Genomic DNA, 26,664 nt, shown 5'->3' with positions numbered 1-26,664 from the left:
ATGCAACCGGTCAGGATGCTCTCGATGGTGCAGCTGTAAAACTTTTTGAGGATCTGGGGACCCATGCCAAATCTTTTCAGTCTCCTGGGGGGGAAAAGGTGTTGTCGTGCCCTCTTCACAACTGTCTTGGTGTGTTTGGACCATGATAGTTTGTTGGTGATGTGGACACCAAGGAATTTAAACTCTCGACCCGCTCCACTTCAGTCCCGTCGATGTTAATGGAGCCCTGTTCGGCCTCCTTTTCCTGTAGTCCATGATTAGCTCCTTTGTCTTGCTCACATCGAGAGGTTGTTGTCCTGGCACCACACTGCCAGGTCTCTGACCTCCTCCCTATAGGCTGTCTCATCGTTGTCGGTGATCAGGCCTACCACTGTTGTGTCATCAGCAAACTTAATGATGATGTTGTGGGTGAACAGGGAGTACATGAGGGGACTAAGCATGCACCCCTGAGAGGCCCCAATGTTGAGGATCAGCGTGACAGATGTGTTATTGCCTACCCTTACCACCTGGGGGCGGCCCATCAGGAAGTCCAGGATCCAGTTGCAGAGGGAGGTGTTTAGTCCCAGGGTCCTTAGCTTAGTGATGAGCTCTCTGGGCGCTATGGTGTTGAACGCTGAGTTGTAGTCAATGAACAGCATTCTCACATAGGTGTTCCTTTTGTCCAGGTGTGAAAGGGCAGTGTGGAGTGCGATTGAGACTGCGTCATCTGTGGATCTGTTGGGGCGGTATGCGAATTGGAGTGGGTCTAGGGTGTCTGGCATGATGGTGTTGATGTGAGCCATGACCAGCCTTTCAAAGCACTTCATGGTTACCGACGTGAGTGCTATGGGGCGGTAATCATTTAGGCAGGTTACCTTCCCTTCTTGGGCACAGGGACTATGGTGGTCTGTATGAAACATGTAGGTATTACAGATTTGGCCAGGGAGAGATTGAAAATGTCAGTGAAGACACTTGCCAGTTGGTCTGCGCATGCTTTAAGTACACGTCCTGGTAATCCGTCTGGCCCCGTGGCTTTATGAATGTTGACCTGTTTAAAGGTCTTGCTCACACCGGCTACGGAGAGCGTGTTTACACAGTCGTCCGGGACAGCTGGTGCTCTCGTGCATGCTTCAGTATTGCTTGCCTCGAAGCGAGCATATAAGGTGGGAGGTCCAGCAATTACCTCAACTACTACCGTTGGCATAATTTATCGTTCAAGCGGAAGTGTGTATAGATTGTGTGTACTGTATATATTAGGGATGGTCAACTGGCGGCCCTTTTGAAGGCCCTCGGATCTATTTCCACAACAACAAAAAATATAGAATATAATAGAATACACAAGGTGCAATTTCAAAATGTGGTTGTGCATCAACAGTGTTTCTCTTGGTATGTCAGTCAGTGATAGGAGTAGAGGCTGCTGAGGGGAGGACAGCTCATAATAACGGCTGGAATGGTGTAAATGGAATGGTATCAAACATGTTTTTGGCTGGGTTTTCATGTGTTTGACAGCATTCTATTCACTCCATTCCAGCCATTACACTCCATTTCAGCCATTGTTATGAGCAGACCTCCCCTCAGCAGCCTCCAATGACAGGTAGTCAGTCAATGTCAGCACTTTTTTTTCAGATTGCTAAATTAGTTTAGCGGCCAGCTCTCTAAACTTGTTATCATGGTCGAATTACCAGCCGGTAGGCATTTTGTTAGTCAGTCTCACTCAGATATTATATTAAAAACTGCAAACATTTCTCTCCACCCTATAGCAAAATGTGTAGAATTGCAGGAAATTAGCTGTAAAACGGATTTGAAACAAATTAACAAATTTGCTTTTAAACTGCACAAAATTAACTTGCAATGTGGGAGGGGGGAGAGACGCAGACCCACGTGCAACTGCAGCACCTCATAATAGTTCCGATTTTTTGGGGGGGCCCCACCCTCATCAAAGTTGCCAATCCCTGGTATATATGATGAATAATAGATGGTATGTATAGATGTGTATAGTATGAATACGTGTGTATAGATGGATAGATGGAGTGTGTATAGATGGAGACTTACTTTCATAGAATGTACACAGATTACGCTCACTACAGGGTACTTACCTGCACAGTGTGCTCGTGGTGCCATCTGTAGCTGAGTGGTGATGTACTGGGCTCTCTGGAAGGCATACAGGGACTTGTAAAGGCGTCCATTGCTGCCACATACAGTCCAGTGGCGCCCCCTGTGGCATTCGAGCGCACAGCCTCGGGGCAACGTTTTCTGTGATGAGAAACGGCTGGAGACAAGCAGCAACACAGGCAGTACAATGCAATTACAACCTGCTGACCTGTACTCTGATATGACACACTTTGACCCCCAGCGTACTGTATCAAAGAGATAGATGGAAAAAGAGCAGGGTAGGACTCGTACTGAAGTTGTGTGACCAATCAGAACACGGGTAAATACATGTTTGTAGTGTATGGGTGTGGATAGACATGGTCAGAGAGAGGGATTAAAAAGGAGATATTTGTTGGTGCTTTGGCTAGTTAATGCTCAGTCGGCTGCTTGTCTGGCACAGGAACAGTGTTTCAGTGTCACGCCAGGAAAAAGATGAGGGAGCGCGTAAAAGATGAGAGGCACTGCAGCAGTCAACACATGGCCAAAGTATGTGAACATTTAAAACAGAAAACGGGGAAATTAGTGGGTATGTGTGTTTGTGTGTGTATATCTTGATCTTCACCTGCTCCTGTACTTGTGAGAGCTGGTTTTGCTAGCTAACTGCTCTGTAAATAAACAGGCCAAACCGAGGGGACGGTTCCAGACCCTTCAGGCTCGCCTCACCGCCCTGCCGGTCAACTGTGGGCTCAGTCTGCAGCTCATTGTCATGGCTGGAGTAAAGTAAAGGACTGTAGGCCTGCATGCAGAGGGAAGATGCTGGAACATTTCTGTGCTGTCATCTGAATATTGCTCTAATACTGGACCATAAAACACACATGCATGACCTCTAAATTCTCTTATCTGTCTTCACTACTTGAGTACATGACACACACCATCCTAGAGGACACTTATCGCCATCATGAGAGCAAGTCTCTTTTTGGCAGAACAAGACTGCTGTCCGAGGGCTTTCCCTGTATCCTTGCTATAGTATCGGTGCACTGCAGCATTTTCCAGCCTAATTCATAGGCACAGTGGTGTCCCTAATCGTTAGTGGAATGCCCCAGGCCTAGACTTCATTTGATAAACTTCTATTGACACACCATGTGTCTTTTTACATCAACATTCCGGTGAGGTGGGAGGAGACGAGAGCAGAGAGAGAGAGAGGGGTACTTGGACCACAGCCCACAGGCTTCTGCTAAATTGCTAACACATGCTGCCCAGTGCCAGACATCTCACTAAAAGCTAGGTATCGTACATGCGCTCACACATGGGTCCCTCTCTTGTCGTTGACCTTCCCTCTCCCAATCCCACTCAGACCTGGACCCGGACCATGGCCTCTTCCCTCCCACCCCCACCCCTCCTCAAGCCCCAGCCATCCTCCAGGCTCTATCTTCAATACTCCTTTGTCTCCTACTCTCCCTCACACTCTGTCATAGCTCAGCAAATTTGCCATGGTGTGCATTTCACTGCTTACATCATTTGCCTTGATTGAAAACAACTCTGGTGCTAAAAGGACTGCCTGTGCTGCTAGGTCAGGGCATTATTTAATCGACTGATTCCTTGTGGAGAAAAGAATATACATTGAATATGTGTGAGCATGTTGGAGGTCTCTGAGATAGAGGTAGTGCCCTCATTGTGGCTGGAGGACAGGAGCGATAGCTTTATAACTAAGAGTCACTGTGTACAGTACCACTGAATAGACTGGCAGGCAGGCAGGCAGCAAGGCAGAGAGGAGGGGTGTCCCAGTGCAACTCGTAGCCTTAAGTGGTCTTCTCTGTTCAGGTGCAGTGTTACAATGTGTTCCCGGCTACAATTCGTGTCCGGGTTTTGTGTTGAGCAGTGCAGCGTGGACGAACAAGGGGGCACGGTTTTAGGCAACCGGGTGTTAGATTGACCCAATTTTATAACAGCATATGAAAATATAGATATATCTGAAGAGGGTCACCATAGGGTGATGAAATACACTGCTCAAAAAAATAAAGGGAACACTTAAACAAAACAATGTAACTCCAAGTCAATCACACTTCTGTGAAATCAAACTGTCCACTTAGGAAGCAACACTGATTGACAATACATTTCACATGCTGTTGTGCAAATGGAATAGACAAAAGGTGGAAATTATAGGCAATTAGCAAGACACCCCCAATAAAGGAGTGGTTATGCAGGTGGTGACCACAGACCACTTCTCAGTTCCTATGCTTCCTGGCTGATGTTTTGGTCACTTTTGAATGCTGGCGGTGCTTTCACTCTAGTGCAGGGGTGTCAAACTCATTCCACGGAGGGCCTTGTGTCTGCAGGTTTTTGGTTTTTCCTTTCAATAAAGCCCTAGACAACCAGGTGTGGGGAGTTCCTAACTAATTAGTGATGTTAATTCATCAATCAAGTATAAGGGAGGAGCGAAAACCCGCAGACACTCGGCCCCCCGTGGAATGAGTTTGACACCTGTGCTCTAGTGGTAGCATGAGACGGAGTCTACAACCCACACAAGTGGCTCAGGTAGTGCAGTTCATCCAGGATGGCACATCAATGCGAGCTGTGGCAAAAAGGTTTGCTGTGTCTGTCAGCGGTGTCCAGAGCATGGAGGCGCTACCAGGAGACAGGCCAGTACATCAGGAGACGTGGAGGAGGCCGTAGGAGGGCAACAACCCAGCAGCAGGACCGCTACCTCCGCCTTTGTGCAAGGAGGTGCACTGCCAGCGCCCTGCAAAATGACCTCCAGCAGGCCACAAATGTGCATGTCTGCTCAAATGGTCAGAAACAGACTCCATGAGGGTGGTATGAGGGCTCGACGTCCACAGGTGGGGGTTGTGCTTACAGCCCAACACCGTGCAGGACGTTTGGCATTTGCCAGAGAACACCAAGATTGGCAAATTCGCCACTGGCGCCCTGTGCTCTCCACAGATGAAAGCAGCTTCACACTGAGCACATGAGCACATGTGACAGACGTGACAGAGTCTGGAGACGCCGTGGAGAACGTTCTGCTGCCTGCAACATCCTCCAGCATGACCGGTTTGGCGGTGGGTCAGTCATGGTGTGGGGTGGCATTTCTTTGGGGGGCCAAAGAAATGTGTCTGCTCAAATAGATGTTGTATTCTTTTCCACATTTTGTGCAGTTTTACTTTAGTGCCTTATTGCACACAGGATGCATGTTTTGGAATATTTTTATTCTATACAGGCTTCCTTTACACTGTCATTTAGGTTAGTATTGTGGAGTAACTACAATGTTGTTGATCCATCCTCAGTTCTATCGCAGCCATTAATCCTCTCCAGCAACTGTGTTAAGAAGGACGCCTGTATCTTTTCTAGTGTCGGAGTGTTTTGATATATAACCCAAAGTGTAATTAACAACTTCACCACGCTCAAAGGGATATTCAGTGTCTGCTTTTTTTTTACCCACCTACCAATAGGTGCCTTTCTTTGCGAGGCATTAGAAAACCTCCCTGGTCTTTGCGCTTGAATCTGTGTTTGAAATGATCTGCTCCACTGAGGGACCTTACAGATAATTGTGTGTGTGGGGTACAGAAATGAGGTAGTCCTTCAAATATCCATTATTGCAAAGAGTGAGTCCATGCAACATACGTGACTTGATAAGCAAATGTTTACTCCTGAACTTATTTAGGCTTGCCATAACAAAAGGGTTGAATACTTAGACAAGACATTTCAGCTTTTCATTTTTTATGAATTTGTAACATTTCTAAAAACATAATTCCACTTCGACATTATGGGGTAGGCCAGTGACAAAAGGCAAGGATTGTGAAAATAACAGCTGAAATATTTGACTTGAGGCAAATCTCTGGCCTGTAGTCAAGGCTAGTTGGCCAGTGTTTGTGTACTCCATACACTGCCTCCTCTTTAGGGAACATTGGCTTTATTGCACTTTCTCAGATTCCACTGCATGGCTTGGAGGTAGATACGTTCCCTACTCACTGATCTTGGATCAGTTTGTCATACTCTAGTACTGACCATAACCATTTAGGAGATACAACTAAACTTACTTTAGATCATCACTCAGAGCTCTATGACTCAAGAAAACAGGTATAGGCCCTTAATTCATGGATGTAGCCAATCTGAATGAAAAGGGTTTCAGCACTGCTTAAGATGGCAACCACTGCTTTCTACCTATTACAGTCTACTTCACTCAGCTAGAGCACAGATGTAATATAAAACGTGAGTGCAAAACTGTATATTTTAAACGCAACAAGATGATGAGCAGCACGCGACAGGTGAAAGTGAGGACGAACATACGTCCCACTGCCACAGCCCAGGCGCGTGGCTTCGCTAATTGGTGCACCGGCTTCGGTCTCTGTGGCAAAGCGCGGTGCGCAAGTCGCCAGCCTTTGGTTGAGCCGTTAACGCGGAAAAATATTAAAAGGACAGCTATTTATATTATTTTTAACTTTCAGCAGTCCATTTTGTTGGTAAGCGGAAGATCTCTTCACATGTGTCAAGACAAAACGGGTAGTTCCCAAATTAATGCGCATTCCCGCGAAACCTTTGGCAAGTGATGAATAATCAGTAATAGTTCACGGGGAAATGTCTTCAAAACCTACACTATAATTGTAAATGTGGTTCTCGGTCCTCCTGGATTTGAGCGCAAACAATATGAGCATCTAGATCTCCCCTGTCAAATCACTACATTGGCTTTCTCCCCAAGTAGCCAGCCCCCTTCTGTTCGACAATAACATGTGCGTAACTGCTGCACAACGGGAACGAAACATTATTTCGGCCTACTTGTTCACAGTGGGCTAGTGTATTTAAAGTAGTTATAGCAAACATCGTCGTTTTATTGACATCTACCAGTGTTTTATAAACGTTAATAGACCCATTTGCTGAGGTAAGAGCGGTCTACTCCTGTGGGTCTGTCTACTACTACTGGTGGTCCTACGCCTCCCTCACGTGGACATAACCATGCAGACTAAGCGGCCGAATTTAATTTATTCTACCAGGAGGAAATTACTATTTGCTTTTTTTTTTTTTTTTAAATGTAGTATGAGTAGACCCATTAACTGTCCAGAATCATATATTACTAACAATAACATGTATTACAGAGGATGGATAGGCTATGTAGATATATTTAGAAGCAGACCTAGAGAAGGGGAAAAAAGACAACCAAGTCGTAGTATTTTATAAGGAAACTTTATGTGTGCTTGTGAAATTCACTTTTAGACAGAAGGCCGTTTTGCAGTTTCCAGTACAGCAGATAAGGTTTGATATTAAAGAGCACAGAAATGAAGAAATCACAATTCCCGAAGTTCAATGCTTTCCAACCAGGCATGTAAAAGTACAAGCTTTTGGCCCAATTCTTATTTTTCTCCAGTCCCTCTGGCTCGCATCCCCCTAAGCTCCTCTACCCCTCTCCTTTACAAATAGTAAAGAAATAAAACAAACGTCTTGCACTTAATTTAGTCAATTTCTTCAAATCAATTCCTGCCATCTCTCTGAACTCTGTGATATTGGATATAGATGATTGCATAGATTGGTAGTCAGTCATTTCCTTTTATTTAAGACATAATGGAATGTTTATTAAGACTCTGGCCCCCTCCCTTTGCCCTCCTTTACACTGGGTCCCTGCCTGTCCTGCTGCAGAGAGAAGACAGACAAGGAGATGGAGGGATGAAAGAGTGAGAGACAGGGCTGTAGCCACTAACAGGCACATTTTTAGTACTCCCATTGTTTCCAACTTCCTCGGGGAACTCTCTAAAGTGGTGTTCCTATAGAAACAATTCAACTGAGGATAGTGGTGGGTCTTCACTTTGTCCATGTAAGCTTTACATGACCTGATATTATTTCATATGTTCTTCAGTTGAAACTATAATAAATGATTAGATTGGGTGAACAAGAGCATCTTATATGCCTCCATGTCAAAGTGATATATCAGGAAAGCAAAGTTTCTTAAATGCCAACATGTTTATGTCAAGTGTCATGTGATGTTTACATAGAAGCTATAAAGGCCTCACATATACTTCCTCCAACTAAATTGTCACCATATCTTCAATCCGACAGGATTCCATATTTGACCATTGAAAAACAAAAATAAACCTTTACCCAAATGGAGAGTCACAGTAACTCAAACCTATCTACGGTACTCAATGTGTGAAACTGCTATTTATTTTTCCTTTGCCGTTTGTTGTTTTTCCTTTTAAAAATGCCACTTGTTTTGCCCTACAAGCCTGCGATGAGTATTCTGACTGTGTTGCGTACTGGAAAAATAAGTATGTACAGCACTGAACCCAATTACTCACATTTGCTGGAGAAAAGAAACAAACAAACAGGAAAAGGAAAGAATTGAGGTTAGCAATCCAAGTTCCAATTATCCAGCAAAATGTGGTATGGGTACATGTCATTATTCACTGTTCAACCCCCTGCCCCCCCCCCCCCCCTTCATATATCTCTGTGTTCTAATACGCAACCCCCCCCCAGCAAGATAAAATAAACAAAAAAAATGGTATAAGAATCAGAATATCTTGTACCCCGTCCCCAAGGCAGAGGGTGAAGATGGGACTTGCACTACAGAGCAGTGTCCTCATTCTGTTCTGACCCAGAAGCGCACCTGTGGTTGCTTGTTTTCACCCCATAACATGATGTGCATTTTATTCTAGTTCTGTGAACAAAGTTGCACTCATAAACCGCTTGTAACAGCCAACGAGTTTGAGATGAAAACCTGCACTCAGGGGCACTGCAGGACCAGAACTTAGAGGGCGCAGTAGAGCTGTCCTCCAATCACTTCCCAGGACTCTCCACATGCAGCCCCTCCCTCTTCTACAGAGCCAATCAATCCACTGGCTGCAGACTCACTCCCCTCTTATCTCCTCCTACTGCTCTCAGTAACTGCAGGCTATATCTAGAGGGGTGGAGAGTGTCTGCTCTGCATTGGGCCTGGCAAGCCTCTATGTACCCCCCTTCCACCCCAAACCTCATCCCGTCCCCATCCCTCCCCCCTGTGGTGTGCTCCTAGAGGTCACTCTCCCCGTAGAGGGCGGTAGAGAAGGACATGTAGTCGAGGGCTCCGGGCTTCGCGTCGGGGCCTGAGTAGGGCGCCATGCGGGCGATGCAGTACTCTGCCTGGTCTGGAGGCAGCTCACGCCTCAGCTCCTCAGCCGTGATGAAGTTCTGACAGAGAGAGGGAGATGGGAAGAGAGGGAGGGACGGTGAATAACAGAGTGATAGTTGTGTAATAATAGTTTGTCTAATTCAGCTGTCTCAAGTAGCTGCATCTCTCACACACACAAGCCCAATACCATTCCACCCACACAAACCCCCCCACCTTGTCTGCAGCCAGGATCTTGAAGGAGGCGATGACCTGGTCGGCTGTATCGGTGTCTGTGGTCTCCCGGGACATGAAGTCTATGAAGGCCTGGAAGGTGACTGCGCCGCTGTTGTTGGGGTCCACTATGCCCATGATGCGGGCAAACTCGGCATCGCCCTGGAAACCACCACCACAGGAAAAACATGGGTTAACCCAGACAAAAATAGGAAATCGAGGGCATCATTGACCAATGACCAACCTCTGAGCAATATTACCACTAATTAAACATTTAACTTATCCATTTGAGTTGAATTTGACAACAAGCCTCAACGATAAAAATTGTGTTAATATCTGCTTAGGGGCAAGGTTATTAAGAGGGATTGTGTTACAAGACAGTTACTACACATTAAACTTACCATGTCATAGTAGCTACAACAGTAAGGGTCTTATTCTAAACTCAAGACAGAGGGAGAAAAAGATTGAAGAGAGAGAGAGAGCAGAGAGAAGCGGCAGGCAGTACCAGGCTGTTTCCAGTCGCAACGAGCAGAGCGCGGTAATTGTCCATGTCCATCTGCCCTGTGCGCTTCTGTTCCCAGGGGCCGAGAGATGGAGAGGAGGAGGAACAGATATGGAAGGAAAAGAAGAGCAATAGAGGGAGTGTGAATTCGAAGAGGACAGAAAATGAAGTGAGGAGGAAGACATGAGCAGATAGAAGCATGGGAAGAGGAGGAAAAAAAGGAGGGGAGGTGCGGAGGTGAGTAATGTGAGAGGAGTGAAAAAATAAAACAACGTTATAAGAGAGACGAGTCAAATCAAGGTAAAAACAACAGCCGTGTCAGAGCTGAGGCTGGAGGCCAGTGGGTGAAATGAGGGTGAATGACAGCACAGGCAAGGAAAGAGCCAGGAAGAGTGGCCCCAGCAGTTTAAACGGGTAACAGCAGCAGTCCCTCTCTCCTCCGCTCCCAACCTAGCTTGATTGTGGTCCTTACCGCTTTGTTATTCTCCACATCGTAGCCCAGGCTGATCAGGCACGCCTTGAACTCCTCAGCCATCAGGGCCCCACTGTGGTCCTGTGAGGTCACCACCAGCCAATTACAGCGCACACCGCGATGACGGACACCAGGATGGACCAAGCACAGCAGGATGCCAGGTGGGAGTGGTCAGGTGATGGGATCATGGCATGCAAGACGAGGGTGATGGACAGACAGACACAGACAGACGGATGTTAGATGTTAAACAATGACAACAGCTTATGGGGAAAACACATCTGTGATCCTAGACACGATGACAGGCACACCAGTGACCATGAGGGGCCAGTGTCTCCAAAGGAGAGGTATGGTGTTGTGGGATGGGTGAGGTGAACTCAGGGGTTACACCCCCCCCATAAGAGTAAACCCCTCTTCGAGTAAGATACTCAACTGCAAAAGCTGGTGACATTAACAGCCTTTTCGCAGACATTTAAAAAAAATGTTATTTTATACATTAAGAAGCCCTCCTGTCCCTCTCGCATGATCCCTGCATGTTGACCCCTGACCTTGTCAAAGTGGTTGAAGGAAGTGCGGTACTCATGCAGCTGCTCCTGGCTGATGCCCTTGGCGTCGCGGGTCAGGATCTGGTTCTCGATCTCGTTGATGGTGCGGGCGATGGTGGTGAGTAGCTGCTCCCAGCCCACCCGCAGGTGCTGGGATGCAGGGAAAGATGGAGAGAAAGAGAATATATATGTTGAAGGTTACCCACATGCAGAAGAAACAGTACTGAGTAAGGAGGAGAGATGGTAACAAGTGTAATGTGATGTGTAGAACAGAGACGAACAGACAAACATAGATCTAATACAGGGAGAAAAAAAAATAACTCCAGGCTGTCATTGTAAATAAGAATTTGTTCTCAACTGACCCAACTGGTAAAATAAACTTGTCACAATTTATTAAATAGACGATGAAAATCAGAAAATAAAAGGTGAAAAACAGTGACCTATATCAGACAGAAAAATAACCAACAGATAGTCCCGAGCAGGGTAGCATCCCAAATGGCCCCTACTCCCTACATAGTGCACTACTTTTATTACCAGCAGGGTAGCATCCCAAATGGCCCCTACTCCCTACATAGTGCACTACTTTTATTACCAGCCCTGGTCAAAAGTAGCACACAAAGGGAATAGGGGGCCATTTGGGCTGCAGAAAAAAGCCAGTGTTTTGTCGAGCTACCTCCATGGTGTAGGCGGTGTATTTGTTGTCAAAGATGAGGGCCTCCTGGATGAGCTGATGGTCTCCCTCCAGCTGGTCGATGTTGGGCTTGTACTCTATGATGCTCTGCTCATACTCTCTCAGGTTCACCAGCTGGTCCTCCAGAGTTCCATTCATCTCAATGGATATCCGCCCAATCTCCTGTACACACACACAAATATTCACGGATCAGATCACCAAAAGGCCAGGGCCGGCGTGTATTCACTAGGCACCAAACGGAAGAAAACGGGAAGGGTCAACCTGGATGATCAATTTAGTTTTCCATTACAAAACATTTAAAAACATGTTCTGTTGACTGCCATTATGAACACGACCCAGGAGGCACAGAGTCAATAGAGCTAACGACTCTAAGAGGGCTGAGTCAATCTTATGTCGTATGGATCTGTGCCTTTGCTGTACCTCCATTTTGGTCTGTATCCAGGGCCCGACGATGTTGGCCTGGGTGGCAAACTTGCGGCGCAGGTGGTCGTTAGACTGCTGCTTGGCCAGCTCCTCCTGCAGGGCCCGGTCACGCTGGGGCACCAGCTGTTCCACCTACAAACACACACCAGATGGGGGCGCCAGTCAGCACAGCACACATTCCCATAGTAGCAGCAAAGCCACAAGGCTGAGGCTCACTCAGGGGCCTGTTTTAGGTAGGTTATTAACTACCACAAAAACTGTCAAAAGCACACGTCACAGAGCATATGAACATACAGCCACACATTGAAAACACACACACACACACACCTTGTGCCACTTGTCGTCGATACTCTTGGGTGTGATGGTGGTGTAGGGGTTGCCCCCGCTCAGCTTGATGCCGTTGTACTGGGCAATCTTCTGCACCTCGGCCTGAATGGCCTGGATGGCCTCCCGCTCCTTGTTGGCCTCTGGGAGGGTAGACTTAAACTGCTCATGGGCTGTGATTAGGCCCTGTAAGAGAGAGGAGAAGGGAGAGAGAAAGGAAGGAGAAGGATTGGAAATGAGATGGACAGAGGGAATGGACAGATGAAAAGAGAGATCTGCATGGTATCACAGTACGTACCCTTATCTGTCAGATGAACCCGTGGATACCATACGTGCAAGTATGAAGGACGATAACAGTATTTACACAAGCCAAAGCTAAGTAGCATTAGCGCAATGACTGGAAGTCCACAGGTACGGTAGCATTGCTACTGAACCGGTCGATTTCCAGTCATCCTAAACATTCGTTACCCAGTGCGAGACTAAATGACAACTTCATTGACAACCTACTGTTAACAGCACAGGTCATGATGATACATTGTGATAGTGGAGACCCTCCGGGGATGTAAAGCAGTAAACGGTTGGTGATGGCTATAACTAGTCTTTACCTGGATCTCTTCGATGTTGTGAACGATGAACATGTCCTGCAGGTCCTCCATGGCCCCCTCCATCCAGTTGTTGAAGGGTGCCGCCCTCTTGGCGTACTCCAGGTACAGCTCGTCAATGGACTCCAGCTGCTTCTCTGTCCTCTGTGGGGGGAGAGACTGGGGTCAGGTACCTGCTGGGAACACTAGAATCTATGTGACAGGGATTGAACATGAGACACAGAAGTGGGGTAAGGGAACCCTGGTAGAAAGTCGGTGTGTGTGTCTACATATTTTTGAAGTGTAAACGTGTCCTTGTCATGACCTTAGAAGCATGTCATGTATGAGTAGATGGGAGTGTCTGAAAGGTGGCTGGGCGGGGGCGTACCTCCAGAGACTCCCTGCGGCTCTGGGTGAGAGACCCCAGGGCGTCCCACTGCTCACAGATCTTCTGACAGCGGGCATTCACACTAGGGGAGTCGTAGTAGTCCAGCTCACTGAGGCACAGGGACACATACGTGTAATTATTATCTTTACACATGAGTCCTAATCAACCTGACCGCAATCGCCATCCTTGTATTCCCCTGGATTATTTCTCCATTCATCTCTTCCATCCACTCTGTCCCCTCCTACGATCTCCCATCCTCTCCCCACCCCCCCCACATCTGATTTACTCCATGCCTCCATAGACTCCTCAAATCCCTCCCGCTCTCTTACTTGAGTTCCTGTGCGATGGCAGCGATCTGCTCCACGCGGTCTTGGTGGGCGGCCAGGTCAGACTCAAACGCCTCGTGTTTCCTCAGCAGAGCCTTGACCTCCGACAGGCTGGCTGTCTCATAGTCCTTCTGGGTCAGCATGGCCTCCTTACCTGGGGAAGGAAGAGGGGGGGTTAAAGACAGTAAGCCTCAAGATATCTAATCCAACTCACTCAAAACCCTTACTTCTTCAATATATTATCAATATGGTTAAAGCAGGGGAACCAACAAGTTTCTAGGTAGAGTACGGTTGCAAAATTCCAGTAACTTTCCCCAAACTTTCCCCAAATTCCAGTTTTCCAGAAATCCCAGTTGGAAGATTCCCAGAATCAGCAGGGAACAAGCAGGAAATCCAGAATCCTCCAGAAACTAGTTCTGGAAAATCTGGGAAAGTCACTGGAATTTTGCAACCCTATGGTAGAGTGAGGGAAAGGGGCAGTGTAGTCTGTACAGTAACTAGCGTCTCAATACCATCGGTCCAGGACTCGTGGATAGTGGCTTTCTGACGGAACTTCTCAGCCAGGTGGTCGAGTCTCTCCAAGCGACGGATCTCGTTGAGCATCCACTCCTCGTAGCCCTTCTCCGCCCCCTCCAGGTTGTGCCATGACCCGTTGATATCCTGCAGCCAGGGAGAGGACACTGATCCACCGTACAGTAGAAAGAACACTACACTGTAAACTGCATTACTCTCTCTAGTGCAATTTGTTTATAGAGGTATTTGGTGTTATAAGTCATGTTGTCATGTCTTTTTAAACTGTCGCAAGCCAATTTCCCATTGTGGGACAATAACGTTAACTATTATAATGATCTAAAGAATAATGATAGTGAAATAACACAGAAGAGTTTTAGGACGTGTGAATTGTCCAATAGATATGGATGGGCATCATTGGTACAACTGCTCTACATGTTTAAACCGTCTGTTTCCATGCGTCCGTCCGCCAGTCCCACTCACCGACACCATGCGTCCCTCGGAGGGCATGAAGGCGGGCCTGTTGCTCAGCCTCAGCTTGGTCTGCAGGGTGTTGAAGTTGATCTCCAGCTGACACTTCTCCTGCACCTTGGGGGGCTTGTGGACGCGGCGGTAGCCCCGGAAGTCCTCCAGCTTCTGCTGCATCTCGGCCATGGTCTTCTCTGGAGCCCGGTTCTCCAGCCACGGGATGGTCCGGCGGATCCACTCCAACAGCTAGGGCAGAGTAGAGGGGGATAGAGTGATACAAATAACACATAAGTGTGAGAGAAAGGAGGGGATATGTTTTTATGGGAGATATGAATAAAACTGCAAAAGGTGTAAGGGAAGTTAGTGGAGAATTTGCCTATTTGGAGGTGATGAGGAAATAACACCTATGGAAGTTACTAGAGGAGCTAGGAAACATGGACAGCCCATCAGAGGGACAGAGCAACATTTCTCACTGACAGACAGTAAACTTGTGGTGAGGAGGGAGGTAGGTACAGACAGAGAGTAGACGTGTGGTGAACAGAGAGTAGACGTGTGGTGAGGAGGGAGGGAGGTACAGACAGTGATGTACTACTCACGTCACTGGCCAGCTTCTCATAGTCCTCCATCAGGTGCTCATTCTCCTGGTTGACAGCCAGCACCTTGCAGATCCTATTGGCTGCAGTCTCAGCCTATCACAGATGAGAATCGTCAGCAGTGCAAATACACAGGTTGCTTGTTATGGATTAGGTCGCCAACGTCAAGGAGCATGTGTACAAATGTGTGTGGCTTTTACCAGAGTGGGGTCAAATGTACAATACAGATCAACTGTCTACCAGTCGAAGACAAATGCAGTGCAAGCTCAAACTGAAGGTACTATGTACCGTGTGCTGGCCTTACTCAACTGGAGTTTGACTTTTAACTAGACGGAGTGGAAGATCTCATTTTAGCTATGAACAACGCCGTAAACTGAGTGAACACACAAAAACCACACACTAGCCGTGACTTGCACTTTATTTAAACACCGTGCACATACGCAAAGCCGTTGGATGGCTGCACAGTAGTACGGGTAGATGCTAACGCAGCATGCTACAGCTGACAGTGGTTAGTTCCATGTACTGTGTGTGCCAACATCACACACTGTGGCCTCAAAAAGCTACATGCTTCTCCTATACAACGGGAGCATTCGGTCTGGTTCTGTACCGCTTATGTCCACATCAGCTGGTGTGTTTAGGGACTTAAACCACTGAAATAAAGAAACAGTAAGAAGCTGTATTATACCATGGAACGTCTAACACACTACTGAGTAATCTCCACAGAAAAACACATTATACACATGGAAACAGTTGCGGTGTTAACAGTTGAACCGTCGTTAACAGCGCTTCCCACAGATCAGTTGAAGCTCATTTCATCCCACGTCATAACTGCTTTGTTAGAGTAACGCCTTAACTGTAGCTATGGGAAACACTGCTAATGATCAGTCTACGGGGGAAGAGTTGAAACAGGGAAGTCACAGAGTAAGGAGGGGTGTTTGTTGTTTCGTAGAAGTGTAGTGTGAGCCCAAAGCGTCAGTGAGCATCCTTGGCCAGTGTGACATTGCCAGTGACCCTGGCTGGTGTCACAGAGGTCACGGGGGGTTAAAGGTGGCGGTGCTCACCTTCTGTGCGCCAGAGAAGGCGTGATAGAAGCAGGAGACATAGGTCATGATGGCCTTCTCGTCGGGCCTCAGCGTGCCCACGATATCTACACAACCATGGCCAGGCAGTGAGCGGAGAGAGAGAGAGAGAGAGAGAGAGAGAGAGAGAGAGAGAGAGAGAGAGAGAGAGAGAGAGAGAGAGAGAGAGAGAGAGAGAGAGAGAAGTGGTGAAGCCAAGCTACCCAAAGCCAGAGGGCCCCGCCACACAGTGAGGTGGGGGGTGAGATGAGGGGTGGGGTGGGGTGTAGTGAATGGAGTAGACGCCGGACTCCACTGCTGCTGCCCCCTGCTCTGGGGCCTCCAATGAAGCACTGTGGAGGGGGGGGGGGGGGGGTCGCTGTGGGGTTACCATGAAAGAGAGAAAAAGCTTGACAGAGAGTCCACCTCGGGAGACAGGAGGGGTCTGCCGGGGCCACAATGCGGAGGTTGGGAAACACACCATTTGGATTATAATATTTAAACTGTCAAGCTGGTAATAGCAGAAAAGGTCCTCCTGGTCCTAAAACTAAAGAGAAGGGTACACTAGTCTAACCAACTTCCATACTGTTTCTGGATTAATGATTGTTCGCAAAAATGAACAAATGATTGCCCAAAGGACTGTATGTTAACCAGCACGGGCCCACTAGCAGCTTACTGTGGTGTTCTGTAGTCAAGGCAACAGTGGGACTGTGGCAAACAGTTCTGCATGAGCACACACCTCTCCTGAGCCTGGAGTGCATAAACAACTTCTTAATGAATAAAAAACTAATTACAGCGACATTAAAAAAAATGCCCGTCAGCAGGCTTCCTGTTCTCAGTCCACAGGGAGAGGAAGAGCGGGGAAAAGAGAGGAGTGAAAGGAGGAGGATAGAGAGAAAAGGAAGAGAATGGTAAGGAGGAGAGGAAAGCGAGGGGGGAAGAGAGGAGGAATAAGAGGATGAATCGAGCAGACAGATAGAGCCAGAGGTGTTGTGGAGGGTGAAATCAAAAACACACAAAACATCTAGGAAGAGTTCTCAAGAGTCCCCCTGATCTAGCCTACCCTCTGTTCAGACACAAACTGACCCAGGCCTGATCTAGCCTACCCTCTGTTCAGACACAAACTGACCCAGGCCTGATCTAGCCTACCCTCTGTTCAGACACAAACTGACCCAGGCCTGATCTAGCCTACCCTCTGTTCAGATACAAACTGACCCAGGCCTGAACTAGCCTACCCTCTGCTCAGACACAAACTGACCCAGGCCTGATCTAGCCTACCCTCTGCTCAGACACAAACTGACCCAGGCCTGATCTAGCCTACCCTCTGCTCAGACACAAACTGACCCAGGCCTGATCTAGCCTACCCTCTGCTCAGACACAAACTGACCCAGGCCTGATCTAGCCTACCCTCTGCTCAGACACAAACTGACCCAGGCCTGATCTAGCCTACCCTCTGCTCAGACACAAACTGACCCAGGCCTGATCTAGCCTACCCTCTGCTCAGACACAAACTGACCCAGGCCTGATCTAGCCTAACCTCTGCTCAGATACAAACTGACCCAGGCCTGATCTAGCCTACCCTCTGCTCAGACACAAACTGACCCAGGCCTGATCTAGCCTACCCTGTGTTCAGACACAAACTGACCCAGGCCTGATCTAGCCTACCCTCTGTTCAGACACAAACTGACCCAGGCCTGATCTAGCCTACCCTCTGCTCAGACACAAACTGACCCAGGCCTGATCTAGCCTACCCTCTTGCTCAGACACAAACTGACCCAGGCCTGATTGTATATGATCCATTTAACTACGAAGGGCCCCCGGGGCCTGATCCACTCCAACTGAATCACTATACATAGACAGGCCACTACACAAGAGCAAGAGGGCCCTGTTATTACCAGCAAGACATTAAGATTAAGAAACTAAGACTTAGTGTGTGTAGTGTGAGGAAGAGTGTCCAAAACCAGCTCCCGGTGAGGCCGACACCAATGCTGCAGGAGAAAGACATGCTGGAAAGGAGAGGAGAAGAGGGTGGGGTAGATGTGGAGGACAGGACGGGGACGGACGGACGGGGGGGGGGGGGTAAGGTGGGATGGGGTAAGGGGTACCTTCTGGGCTCCAGAGAAGGCATGGTAGAAACTGGACACATAGGTCATTATGGCTTTCTCATCCGGACGGGCAGTGTTCACAATGTCTGTAGGGAAACCACAGTTACACACATACAGGCAGACAGAGACAGTTATACACAGAGGGAGACGAACAGACAGGGATAGTTATACACAGAGGGAGACGAACAGACAGGGATAGTTATACAGAGGGAGACGAACAGACAGGGATAGTTATACAGAGGGAGACACACAGGCAGGGATAGTTATACACAGAGGGAGACAGTTATACACAGAGGGAGACACACGGGCAGGGACAGTTACACACGTAGAAGGAGACACAGACAGATACACTTCACAACAGCTATAGAAACTGAAGGATAGAATTGTGAACAGGGAAATAGGGGAGGGACAATCCAACAGAAAAAAACGGTGAGAAGGATGAAGGGAGGGAGAGGGAAGAGGGAAGAGGGGGGGCTGAGGCTAACGGTCTGTGTGTAAGGGTGACCACAGCAGCCGTGATGTCACAACACATCCACCTGCACACTGGAGTCATGGAGTCTTGGGATGCAAGAGTAGTCAGATGAATGAATACAGTATGAATATGCAGAAACACGCTACAATCACACACACAGCAGGAGTAACTGTGCCCTGTGCATACCTTCTGCGTCCATCATCTTGGGGATGTCTAGGTACTTCTCAGCCACCTCAAAGGCATTGTTCAGGTTGGTCAAAGGGTCATCCTGAGCAACCAATCAGAGGGTGAGAAAACAAGCCACGGACGTGTCATGCAATCAAAGCGAGGTGTGTGAGTGTGTGCTGATCCACTCACCTTCCTTAGCTTGTCATAGTCAATGAGCTCTGGCCTGTGTCTGTGGATCAGAGCATTGAAGGCAAGACCGTCCTTCCAGCTGTCAATATGAGAGCGAGAGAGAGAGGCAGAGAGAGAGGCAGAGAGAGAGGCAGAGAGAGAGGCAGAGAGAGAGGCAGAGAGAGAGGCAGAGAGAGAGGCAGAGAGAGAGGCAGAGAGAGAGGCAGAGAGAGAGGCAGAGAGAGAGGCAGAGAGAGAGGCAGAGAGAGAGGCAGAGAGAGAGGCAGAGAGAGAGGCAGAGAGAGAGGCAGAGAGAGAGGCAGAGAGAGGGGCAGAGAGAGAGCGAGGGGCAGAGAGAGAGCGAGAGCAGAGAGCGAGAGAGGGGCAGAGAGAGAGCGAGAGCAGAGAGCGAGAGAGGGGCAGAGAGAGAGGGGCAGAGAGAGAGGGGCAGAGAGAGAGGGGCAGAGAGAGAGGGGCAGAGAGAGAGGGGCAGAGAGAGAGGGGCAGAGAGAGAGGGGCAGAGAGAGAGGGGCAGAGAGAGAGGGGCAGAGAGAGAGGGGCAGAGAGAGAGGGGCAGAGAGAGAGGGGCAGAGAGAGAGGGGCAGAGAGAGAGGGGCAGAGAGAGAGGGGCAGAGAGAGAGAGCGGTCAGAAAGGGACAGTTCTGTGGCCTCCCGAGTAGCGCAGTAGTCGACGGCACTGCATTACTACAGACTCAGGTTCGATCCCAGGCTGTGTTTTGACCAGGAGTCCCATAGGTTAGGGGGGGGGGGGGTGTTTGACCAGGTGGGGCTTTACTTGGCTCATCGCGCTCTAGCGACTCCTGGTGGAGGGCCGGGCACCTGCAGGCTGACTTCGGTGGACAGTTTGACGGTGTTTCCTCTGACACATTGGTGCAGCTGGCTTCCGGGTTAAGCGGAAGGGCGTTAAGGAGCGTGGTTTGGCGGGTCATGTGTCGGAAGATGCATGACTCAACCTTCACCTCCCCCGAGCCCGTTGGGGAGTTGCAGCGATGAGACAAGATGGTAATTGGAAATAACGAAGTGGGGGAGAAAAAGGGGGGGGGGGCATATTTTTTTACTAATAATAAAATACAAAAAAAAAAGGGACAGTTCTATGCTGCACATCCATAGGTTACGCACATACTTCTGTCTATCCTACGTTTCACCAGCAGGGGGCAGTCTTTCTAGAGCTGGTGGAGTTTGCTGGAGTGTGTGAGTGATGCAATGTTTGAACAAGCTTCACTATTGTGGAATTTTTCAGAGGTCAAAAAATGTCTGTGGAGAAATACTATAGCCTGTTCCGGTCTCAGGTTCTGTTGTCAGGCATGACATCTAGCTGCTGTGCGTGTGAACACGTAGGCTACCTGATGTGGAAGTTCTGCACGTTGACGTTTTTGTAGGGCGCAGTCTTCCTCTGGCACCACAGGAGCAGGCCCTCCTTGGCAGAGGTCTCTGGAAAGGGAGAAGGAGTTAGATAACAGTCTATGGCAGGGATATTCAAGTCCTAACCGGGAGGTCCAGAGTACTGCTGGTTCTGTTCACTCTGAAAATTCATTGCACCCACCTGGTGTCCCAGGTCTAAATCAGGTCCTGATTAGAGGGGAAGAATGAAAAAAGGCAGTGGAACTGGCTTCGAAGTCCAAATGTGAATTTGAGGGGTCTATGGAATGTCCAAATGGCACCCTATTCCCTATATTGTGCACTACTTTTGACCAGAGCCCTCTTCCCTATATAGCGCACTACTTTTGACCAGAGCCCTCTTTCCCTATATAGCGCACTACTTTTGACCAGAGCCCTCTTTCCCTATATAGTGCACTACTTTTGACCAGAGCCCTCTTTCCCTATATAGCGCACTACTTTTGACCAGAGCCCTCTTCCCTATATAGTGCACTACTTCTGACCAGAGCCCTCTTCCCTATATAGTGCACTACTTTTGACCAGAGCCCTCTTCCCTATATAGTGCACTACTTTTGACCAGAGCCCTCTTCCCTATATAGTGCACTACTTTTGACCAGAGCCCTCTTCCCTATATAGTGCACTACTTTTGACCAGAGCCCTCTTCCCTATATAGTGCACTACTTTTGACCAGAGCCCTCTTCCCTATATAGTGCACTACTCTTGACCAGAGCCCTCTTCCCTATATAGTGCACTACTTTTGACCAGAGCCCTCTTCCCTATATAGTGCACTACTTTTGACCATGAGCCCTATAGGAATAGGGTGCCATTTCAGAGCCAGATGCAGCCTAAACCTAGTTTCCACTGTGTTGGAGTGTGCATTAAAGATAGCTAACGTGTTTAACTTCTTTCCCGGTCACAGATGAGTGCAGTAGAGCTGGGGAAGCTAGGGTTAACGATCTCTCCTGCCATTGTCTGTCTTAGTCAAGTACCAGTGAGAGCAGAGCAGGCATGTAGGCCAGACTTGTATTCACTTGGCTAGGCTCACTCAACCTCCTGTGGTCTCAGCAGAACAGAGCAGGGGAGTTGTTTTTAGTGTGTGTGAGTGTGTATTGTATCTGAGAGACCCAGTTGCTTTCACTTCATTTACCTGTGGAATCGCCTCAGCACAGCTGTTTTGAGTAAGAGAAGGAGTGTGTGTGTGTGTGAAAGAAGAGGAAAATGCCTGCTCGGTTAGTGGCATAAGAACATAGAGCAGCAATGGATCTATGAATATGTTTAAGGACAGTGACATCCCCCAGGTTAAAAACCAGTTCTACCGTTTTCAGATAACTTACTGAAAAAAAATAAAGGAAGAACATAAAGCAATGTTTTGTTTTCTAAACCAACCTTAGCTGCCTAGTGGGGAAGGGGGGGGGTGAAGGAGAAGAGAGAGATTTGAAAGGAGAGAGACTGACCTTCCACAGAGATGTCTTGGATGGCGAAGCGGAGGATGATCGTCCAGATCATACCCAGGGTCATCTTGGCGTTGCCATCCACAATTTCTAAGAGAGGAAAAAGAGGATATCAGTCATAAATACAATAAAATATCAACTCAGTTATGCATTAGCCTGGTCCCAGATCTGTGTGTGCCGTCACGTCAACAACTTGTCATTAGCCTGGTCCCAGATCTGTGTGTGCCGTCACGTCAACAACTTGTCATAATAGCACAAACGGATCTGGGACTAGTTCTGCACATGTTTGTGAACTTCAAATGTGTAATTTACAGTGCAAATACAAATATGGCTGGGTAAGGCACGCATAATGCTTTCAAGCAATGTCCCAAGTTGTTGCAGTGGTTTTGAACAGATAAGAGAATGGTTTTGTCTGTCCTCCTGTGACCCTCGAACGCTTCAACATTGAATCACTTAGTTTATATCCCCCTCTCTGCCTGCCTCGGTCTCGCCATTTGGTGGTGTAGGGTGGTAGGCTGCTGGTCCGGGTGGTGGGGGCTAGAGGGCTAAGCTGGAGCGATGACAACCGGGCTGTGTGTATCATGCAGTAGGAATGAGGAGTGGAGGCTGGCGGGGCCGTTTGTCATGATAGCTGGAGCAGAAAGGTCACTGTCACACCGTCAGAGTCGGACGCGCACAGCCGTTTCTCCTCCTGATTTACTGGCCTTGTGAAGGGCCTCTTGCCCCCTCCCCCTCAGCTCCCTCCCTCTCCAGCCAAATGCCTTTGCTCCCAAGTGGGAGATGTATTTGGCAGGATGCTGTGAGCTTTGGAGTTGTTTGTCAGTGCTCTGTGTGTGTGTGTGTATGCGTACGCGCACGCAGAGTGCTTGTGTGGTAGGTAAACTGACCCTCTGCGCCGATGGACACCAGCTTGACCCCCTTGCTGGCGATGTAGTCCAGCGCTTTGTTAACGTTGTTGATCTTGTGGACCCTCATCTTGCCTCTCTCGGGCTTAGGTAACCGTTCGCCTGAGGATGAACACACACGGACAAACAGGCAAACAAAATGCAGTGAGGCCAGTCCCATGACAAAAACAGCCCTTTCCACTGGCTCAGCAAAACAGACAGGCACAGTTCCTTTTAAAGTCACCGTATCACCCTTCACAGGGCTGCTAGTCAAAACAGACAACATCTACATGGCCAAAGCCATGGCCTATGACCAGACTACTTTGTTGAAAAGGTATCAAAAGAACAGGAGACACTAGTACTTTAGAGAGTCTGTTTCTGGCACCGCACTCTGTGGTAGTAGAGCTTGGTATGTGTTATGATGATCAAGATGATGGGCTGGCTCACCGGAGATGACCTCCAGCAGGAGCATGAGTTTGAGGCCATCCCTGAAGTCCTCCTCGATGTTCTCGATCTGCGTGCCTGCTTTCCTCAGGTGGGAGTTGCACCAGGCCGTGAACGTCTGGAGAGAGACAGGAAGTGAGATCAGAGAGGGCGGAAGCGAGGTCAAAGAGTGGTGTGACCTCACAGAGTGGTGTTGTAGGGCTAGGAGGAGGCCCTCTTTCTTCTGGTCGAACAAAAATTGGCTCATTCATCCACACTCCTCTCCCCTTTAACTATTACCCCGGTCAATGCATTCTCAGTCAACTTACCTCGTAATATAATTAAAAACAGACACAGGAGAAAACAGGAAGAGGGGGGGGCTGAAGTTCCTCAGACAGTAGGCTACACGTGGCAGGAAGTGCACCATGATTGGTTGACATAATTTTGAGTAGAAGTGCTGATTTAGGATCAGGTCCTCCTGTCCATATAATCATATTCATTAGGATATAAGAAAGGCAAAACGGATCCTATTACAGCACTCCTACTCAGAGCCTCTTTGTGAATACAGGCCCTGATCTCTTCAACTAACACTAAGTATTTACCTGAGTGCTTTAGGGGGTTGGATGAGTGAGCTTTAACGTTGATATACTGCAGCGTACGCTATCCTGGTCACATATCTGTTTGTACCATCATGTTAACTCATTGTCATGACAAACATGTTTCTGCGTTCAGAGACACATTCTTTAAAGGGCTCGCATGACACGGAGGTGACTTGATAGCACAAACAGATCCGGGACCAGGCTAACTGTACACATTCTAAAAACTAGACCAGCAACCACAATAATATATATTCATGTTTTATCCCCCCTACATTAAGTCACGAGGCACTTTCTAGTGACAAACAGTCATTGGAAAACACGTGTTTTGAATCTACTTATTTTGAAAACTTGTGGCACACACTATTCATTAGTGGAGGGTTAAAAATATTCTCCCCAAATTGCTGGTCTTTTTTTAAAGGGAGGAAAAATCTCACAGAGAAGGCAACTGAAATGTGAGCTAAATGGTGTTCCTTTCAGACTGGGCTATTCTTTATCAGAAATGGCATCATAAGAGGACCACTTGTGGTTCTTGGCTCCGTGTGTGTAGTAAACTGGAACATAGCTTCTGTAATACACACCAACACCAGTAAAACACACCGATTCCTGAGTGGGTCAAACAGTAGAGATAGGGGACACTAACCCTTGCTCTTCTTGTCCAGAGTCAACGAGAACCAACATGGCGCCATTCAACCTCTCTGAGATACCGTTTGAACACACCTTTTTGTCCCCCCCCCCTTTTAACTTCTGTTCACAACCTCCACCAAATCACCTTCTCCCCAAAAGCCTTGTTTCCCCAACTCAAAGTTGGGATCGGTCGACCCTCCCTCCCTAAAGGATAGGCATGGCCCGGCAGGGTGTTACGGTGTGTGTTGCGGTATGACAACATTATGACAGGGTGCTGGCCCTGCCTCTCCCCCCATTCCGAAGGGCTGCCACACAAAGGGCCCATTGAGCAGCATGTATATAATGAGTCCCGTCGGCCCGCCCCCTGCCTTCCAGCCCCTCACTCCCCTGCCTGCGCGAGACCCACAGGGACAGGGGAGGGGCAGGAGAGGAGGGCTGACACAAACATCCCCTGCCAACAATGCTCCCCCACGTTGCAGCTCCAACTGAGCAGGGATGTGGCACAGCACAGTACCATTAACATACAAAACAATGGCTAAAATCAACTCAGTTGATAATTACCAACACGACCAGAGTAAACCAGGTCGCATTCAAATTACTCTCGACACCAATTGCCTACATGATACAAAACCACCAGTTGAAAATAAATCTATTGTATTCTACTTCCTTGTGGTAACAGTGTTCAGCAACAACACTAGGCTACTACTAACCCTATGAGGCGCTAAGGCTCTGGCACCATATCCCAAACATGACGCCACACAGAGACACAGGTGTGTATCTCTAAATCAGGAAGGGATTGGGCATGGCAGACCTGTCAGCTTTAACAATGGGATTTTACAACTCAGTGTCACTAGTCAAATAGTTTGCCCTTCTATGGCCAGGTATGTGTTGGTTGAGAGTGCGCAGTATTAACAACTAGATGACACTATTCTTGTGGTGTTGAAGAACAGAGCAGGATCATTGCCACTCAAGACAGATCCTAGTAAAACACAGTTCAAGTGGATTACAGAATTCTCTGCGCTCTCAGTCTACAAACAATGACCTGGACAGACCCACAGGGCAACAGCCAGGAGGAAACATTGTCTCAATATTGTTGGAGATAAAAGCCATGTGTTTTTTCTCTCCAAAGATACTTTCAGGGGTGGTATGGTATTCTCACCAGCTGGTATGTCCATGTTCGACTAACAAGGATCAAAATAACTCCGAGTTCTGCTCAGTTTGACCACAGCAATGGTCACCATCTTTGCGTCAGGGCTGAGCCTCACAGGTGTTAAGGGTAATGTAGATGGATAGCCCAGGTTTTAGACAACAAGGAGACAAACAACTCAGGTCTCTGCCTGCCGACCGACCGACCAGCAGCACCAGCACTCCCCGAGCAGGAATGCAAGGGATACGCAAGACACGACAACCCACATTGCCTACCTACACACCCATTTCTTCCTTCTGACACTTTCCCTGACGCCGCACGCAGCACCCTAGTCAAACATCTGCTTTTGTGACACACTCAACAGGTAAAGGTGTGGCTGGCTGGCTGCAGCTAGAAAGAATGAGGTAGGCTCGCACACAATGTTATTGCACAACCGCCGTGCCTTCCCCATGACTACATTGCCATGGTGAAGACCCCCCCGGGGAGGGGGTGATACTGTGTGTTCTCAACTGTCACAAAAGGTGAGGAAACCAGTGAACAGATGATGAAGTTAATATCGTCGTCATTATGATGACTGCTGCTGTATGAGGTGTGGAAGGGTGTTGTCATGGAGCTCCTGTGAGGATTTGGTCAGAGGCGACAGCAGAGGTGTGGGTCGTCCACCCCCGAGTGAGTACAGGAAGTGGGGTGGAAGGTAGCAGGCAGGTCTGGGAGTCAGTCAGCAACGCCTTGGCCGACACAAAGCCACCTATTCTTAGGCTACGGCTCAATTAGCTAGGTCTGCCTGGTGGCTAAGGCACTAGAGGTCTGTGAGATGCCCATTGTCTCACGCAGTAGTCGCATATGTCAAAGACACGACACATAATAACCACACTGTTCAAACGCACAGCAACAGGTAGCTCATTGTGCCTGTCCAACAGCACAACACGCCAGCCTATTTCACTAGTTGACTGCTAGGACTTTAAATTGTATTTTCC

The 26,664-nt window shown here is 48.2% G+C and overlaps 1 protein-coding gene across 6 annotated transcripts in view; it reads right to left on the bottom strand.

The window, feature by feature from the left end:
• Window positions 1-7,229: 7,229 nt before the first annotated feature.
• LOC129832225 (alpha-actinin-4) overlaps window positions 7,230-26,664 on the bottom strand; it is a 43,403-nt gene continuing 23,968 nt past the window's right edge. The window contains exons 2-22 of one of the 6 annotated variants that reach the window (XM_055896122.1): window positions 23,342-23,456; window positions 22,898-23,017; window positions 22,014-22,100; window positions 20,526-20,613; window positions 19,183-19,261; window positions 19,012-19,093; window positions 18,354-18,439; window positions 15,194-15,286; window positions 14,613-14,843; window positions 14,132-14,279; window positions 13,623-13,773; window positions 13,294-13,402; window positions 12,930-13,070; window positions 12,328-12,510; window positions 11,998-12,132; window positions 11,560-11,739; window positions 10,890-11,036; window positions 10,345-10,425; window positions 9,876-9,941; window positions 9,374-9,532; window positions 7,230-9,219 (exon numbers count right to left, since the gene is read on the bottom strand). In XM_055896122.1, coding sequence (XP_055752097.1) covers window positions 9,061-9,219; window positions 9,374-9,532; window positions 9,876-9,941; window positions 10,345-10,425; window positions 10,890-11,036; window positions 11,560-11,739; window positions 11,998-12,132; window positions 12,328-12,510; window positions 12,930-13,070; window positions 13,294-13,402; window positions 13,623-13,773; window positions 14,132-14,279; window positions 14,613-14,843; window positions 15,194-15,286; window positions 18,354-18,439; window positions 19,012-19,093; window positions 19,183-19,261; window positions 20,526-20,613; window positions 22,014-22,100; window positions 22,898-23,017; window positions 23,342-23,456 — 2,640 coding nt within the window. In that variant the 3' untranslated portion in view covers window positions 7,230-9,060. Of the gene's footprint in view, window positions 9,220-9,373; window positions 9,533-9,875; window positions 9,942-10,344; window positions 10,426-10,889; window positions 11,037-11,559; window positions 11,740-11,997; window positions 12,133-12,327; window positions 12,511-12,929; window positions 13,071-13,293; window positions 13,403-13,622; window positions 13,774-14,131; window positions 14,280-14,612; window positions 14,844-15,193; window positions 15,287-16,251; window positions 16,338-18,353; window positions 18,440-19,011; window positions 19,094-19,182; window positions 19,262-20,525; window positions 20,614-22,013; window positions 22,101-22,897; window positions 23,018-23,341; window positions 23,457-26,664 lie in introns of all 6 variants that reach the window. The other 5 variants (XM_055896121.1, XM_055896127.1, XM_055896125.1 and 2 more) reach the window with 5 other exon arrangements.

Source organism: Salvelinus fontinalis, chromosome 33 (genome assembly GCF_029448725.1).
Source record: "Salvelinus fontinalis isolate EN_2023a chromosome 33, ASM2944872v1, whole genome shotgun sequence".
NCBI classification, from domain to species: Eukaryota; Metazoa; Chordata; class Actinopteri; order Salmoniformes; family Salmonidae; genus Salvelinus; species Salvelinus fontinalis.
The sequence above is the reverse complement of the archived record's forward strand: the minus strand, read 5'-3'. Positions and strand labels throughout refer to the sequence as shown.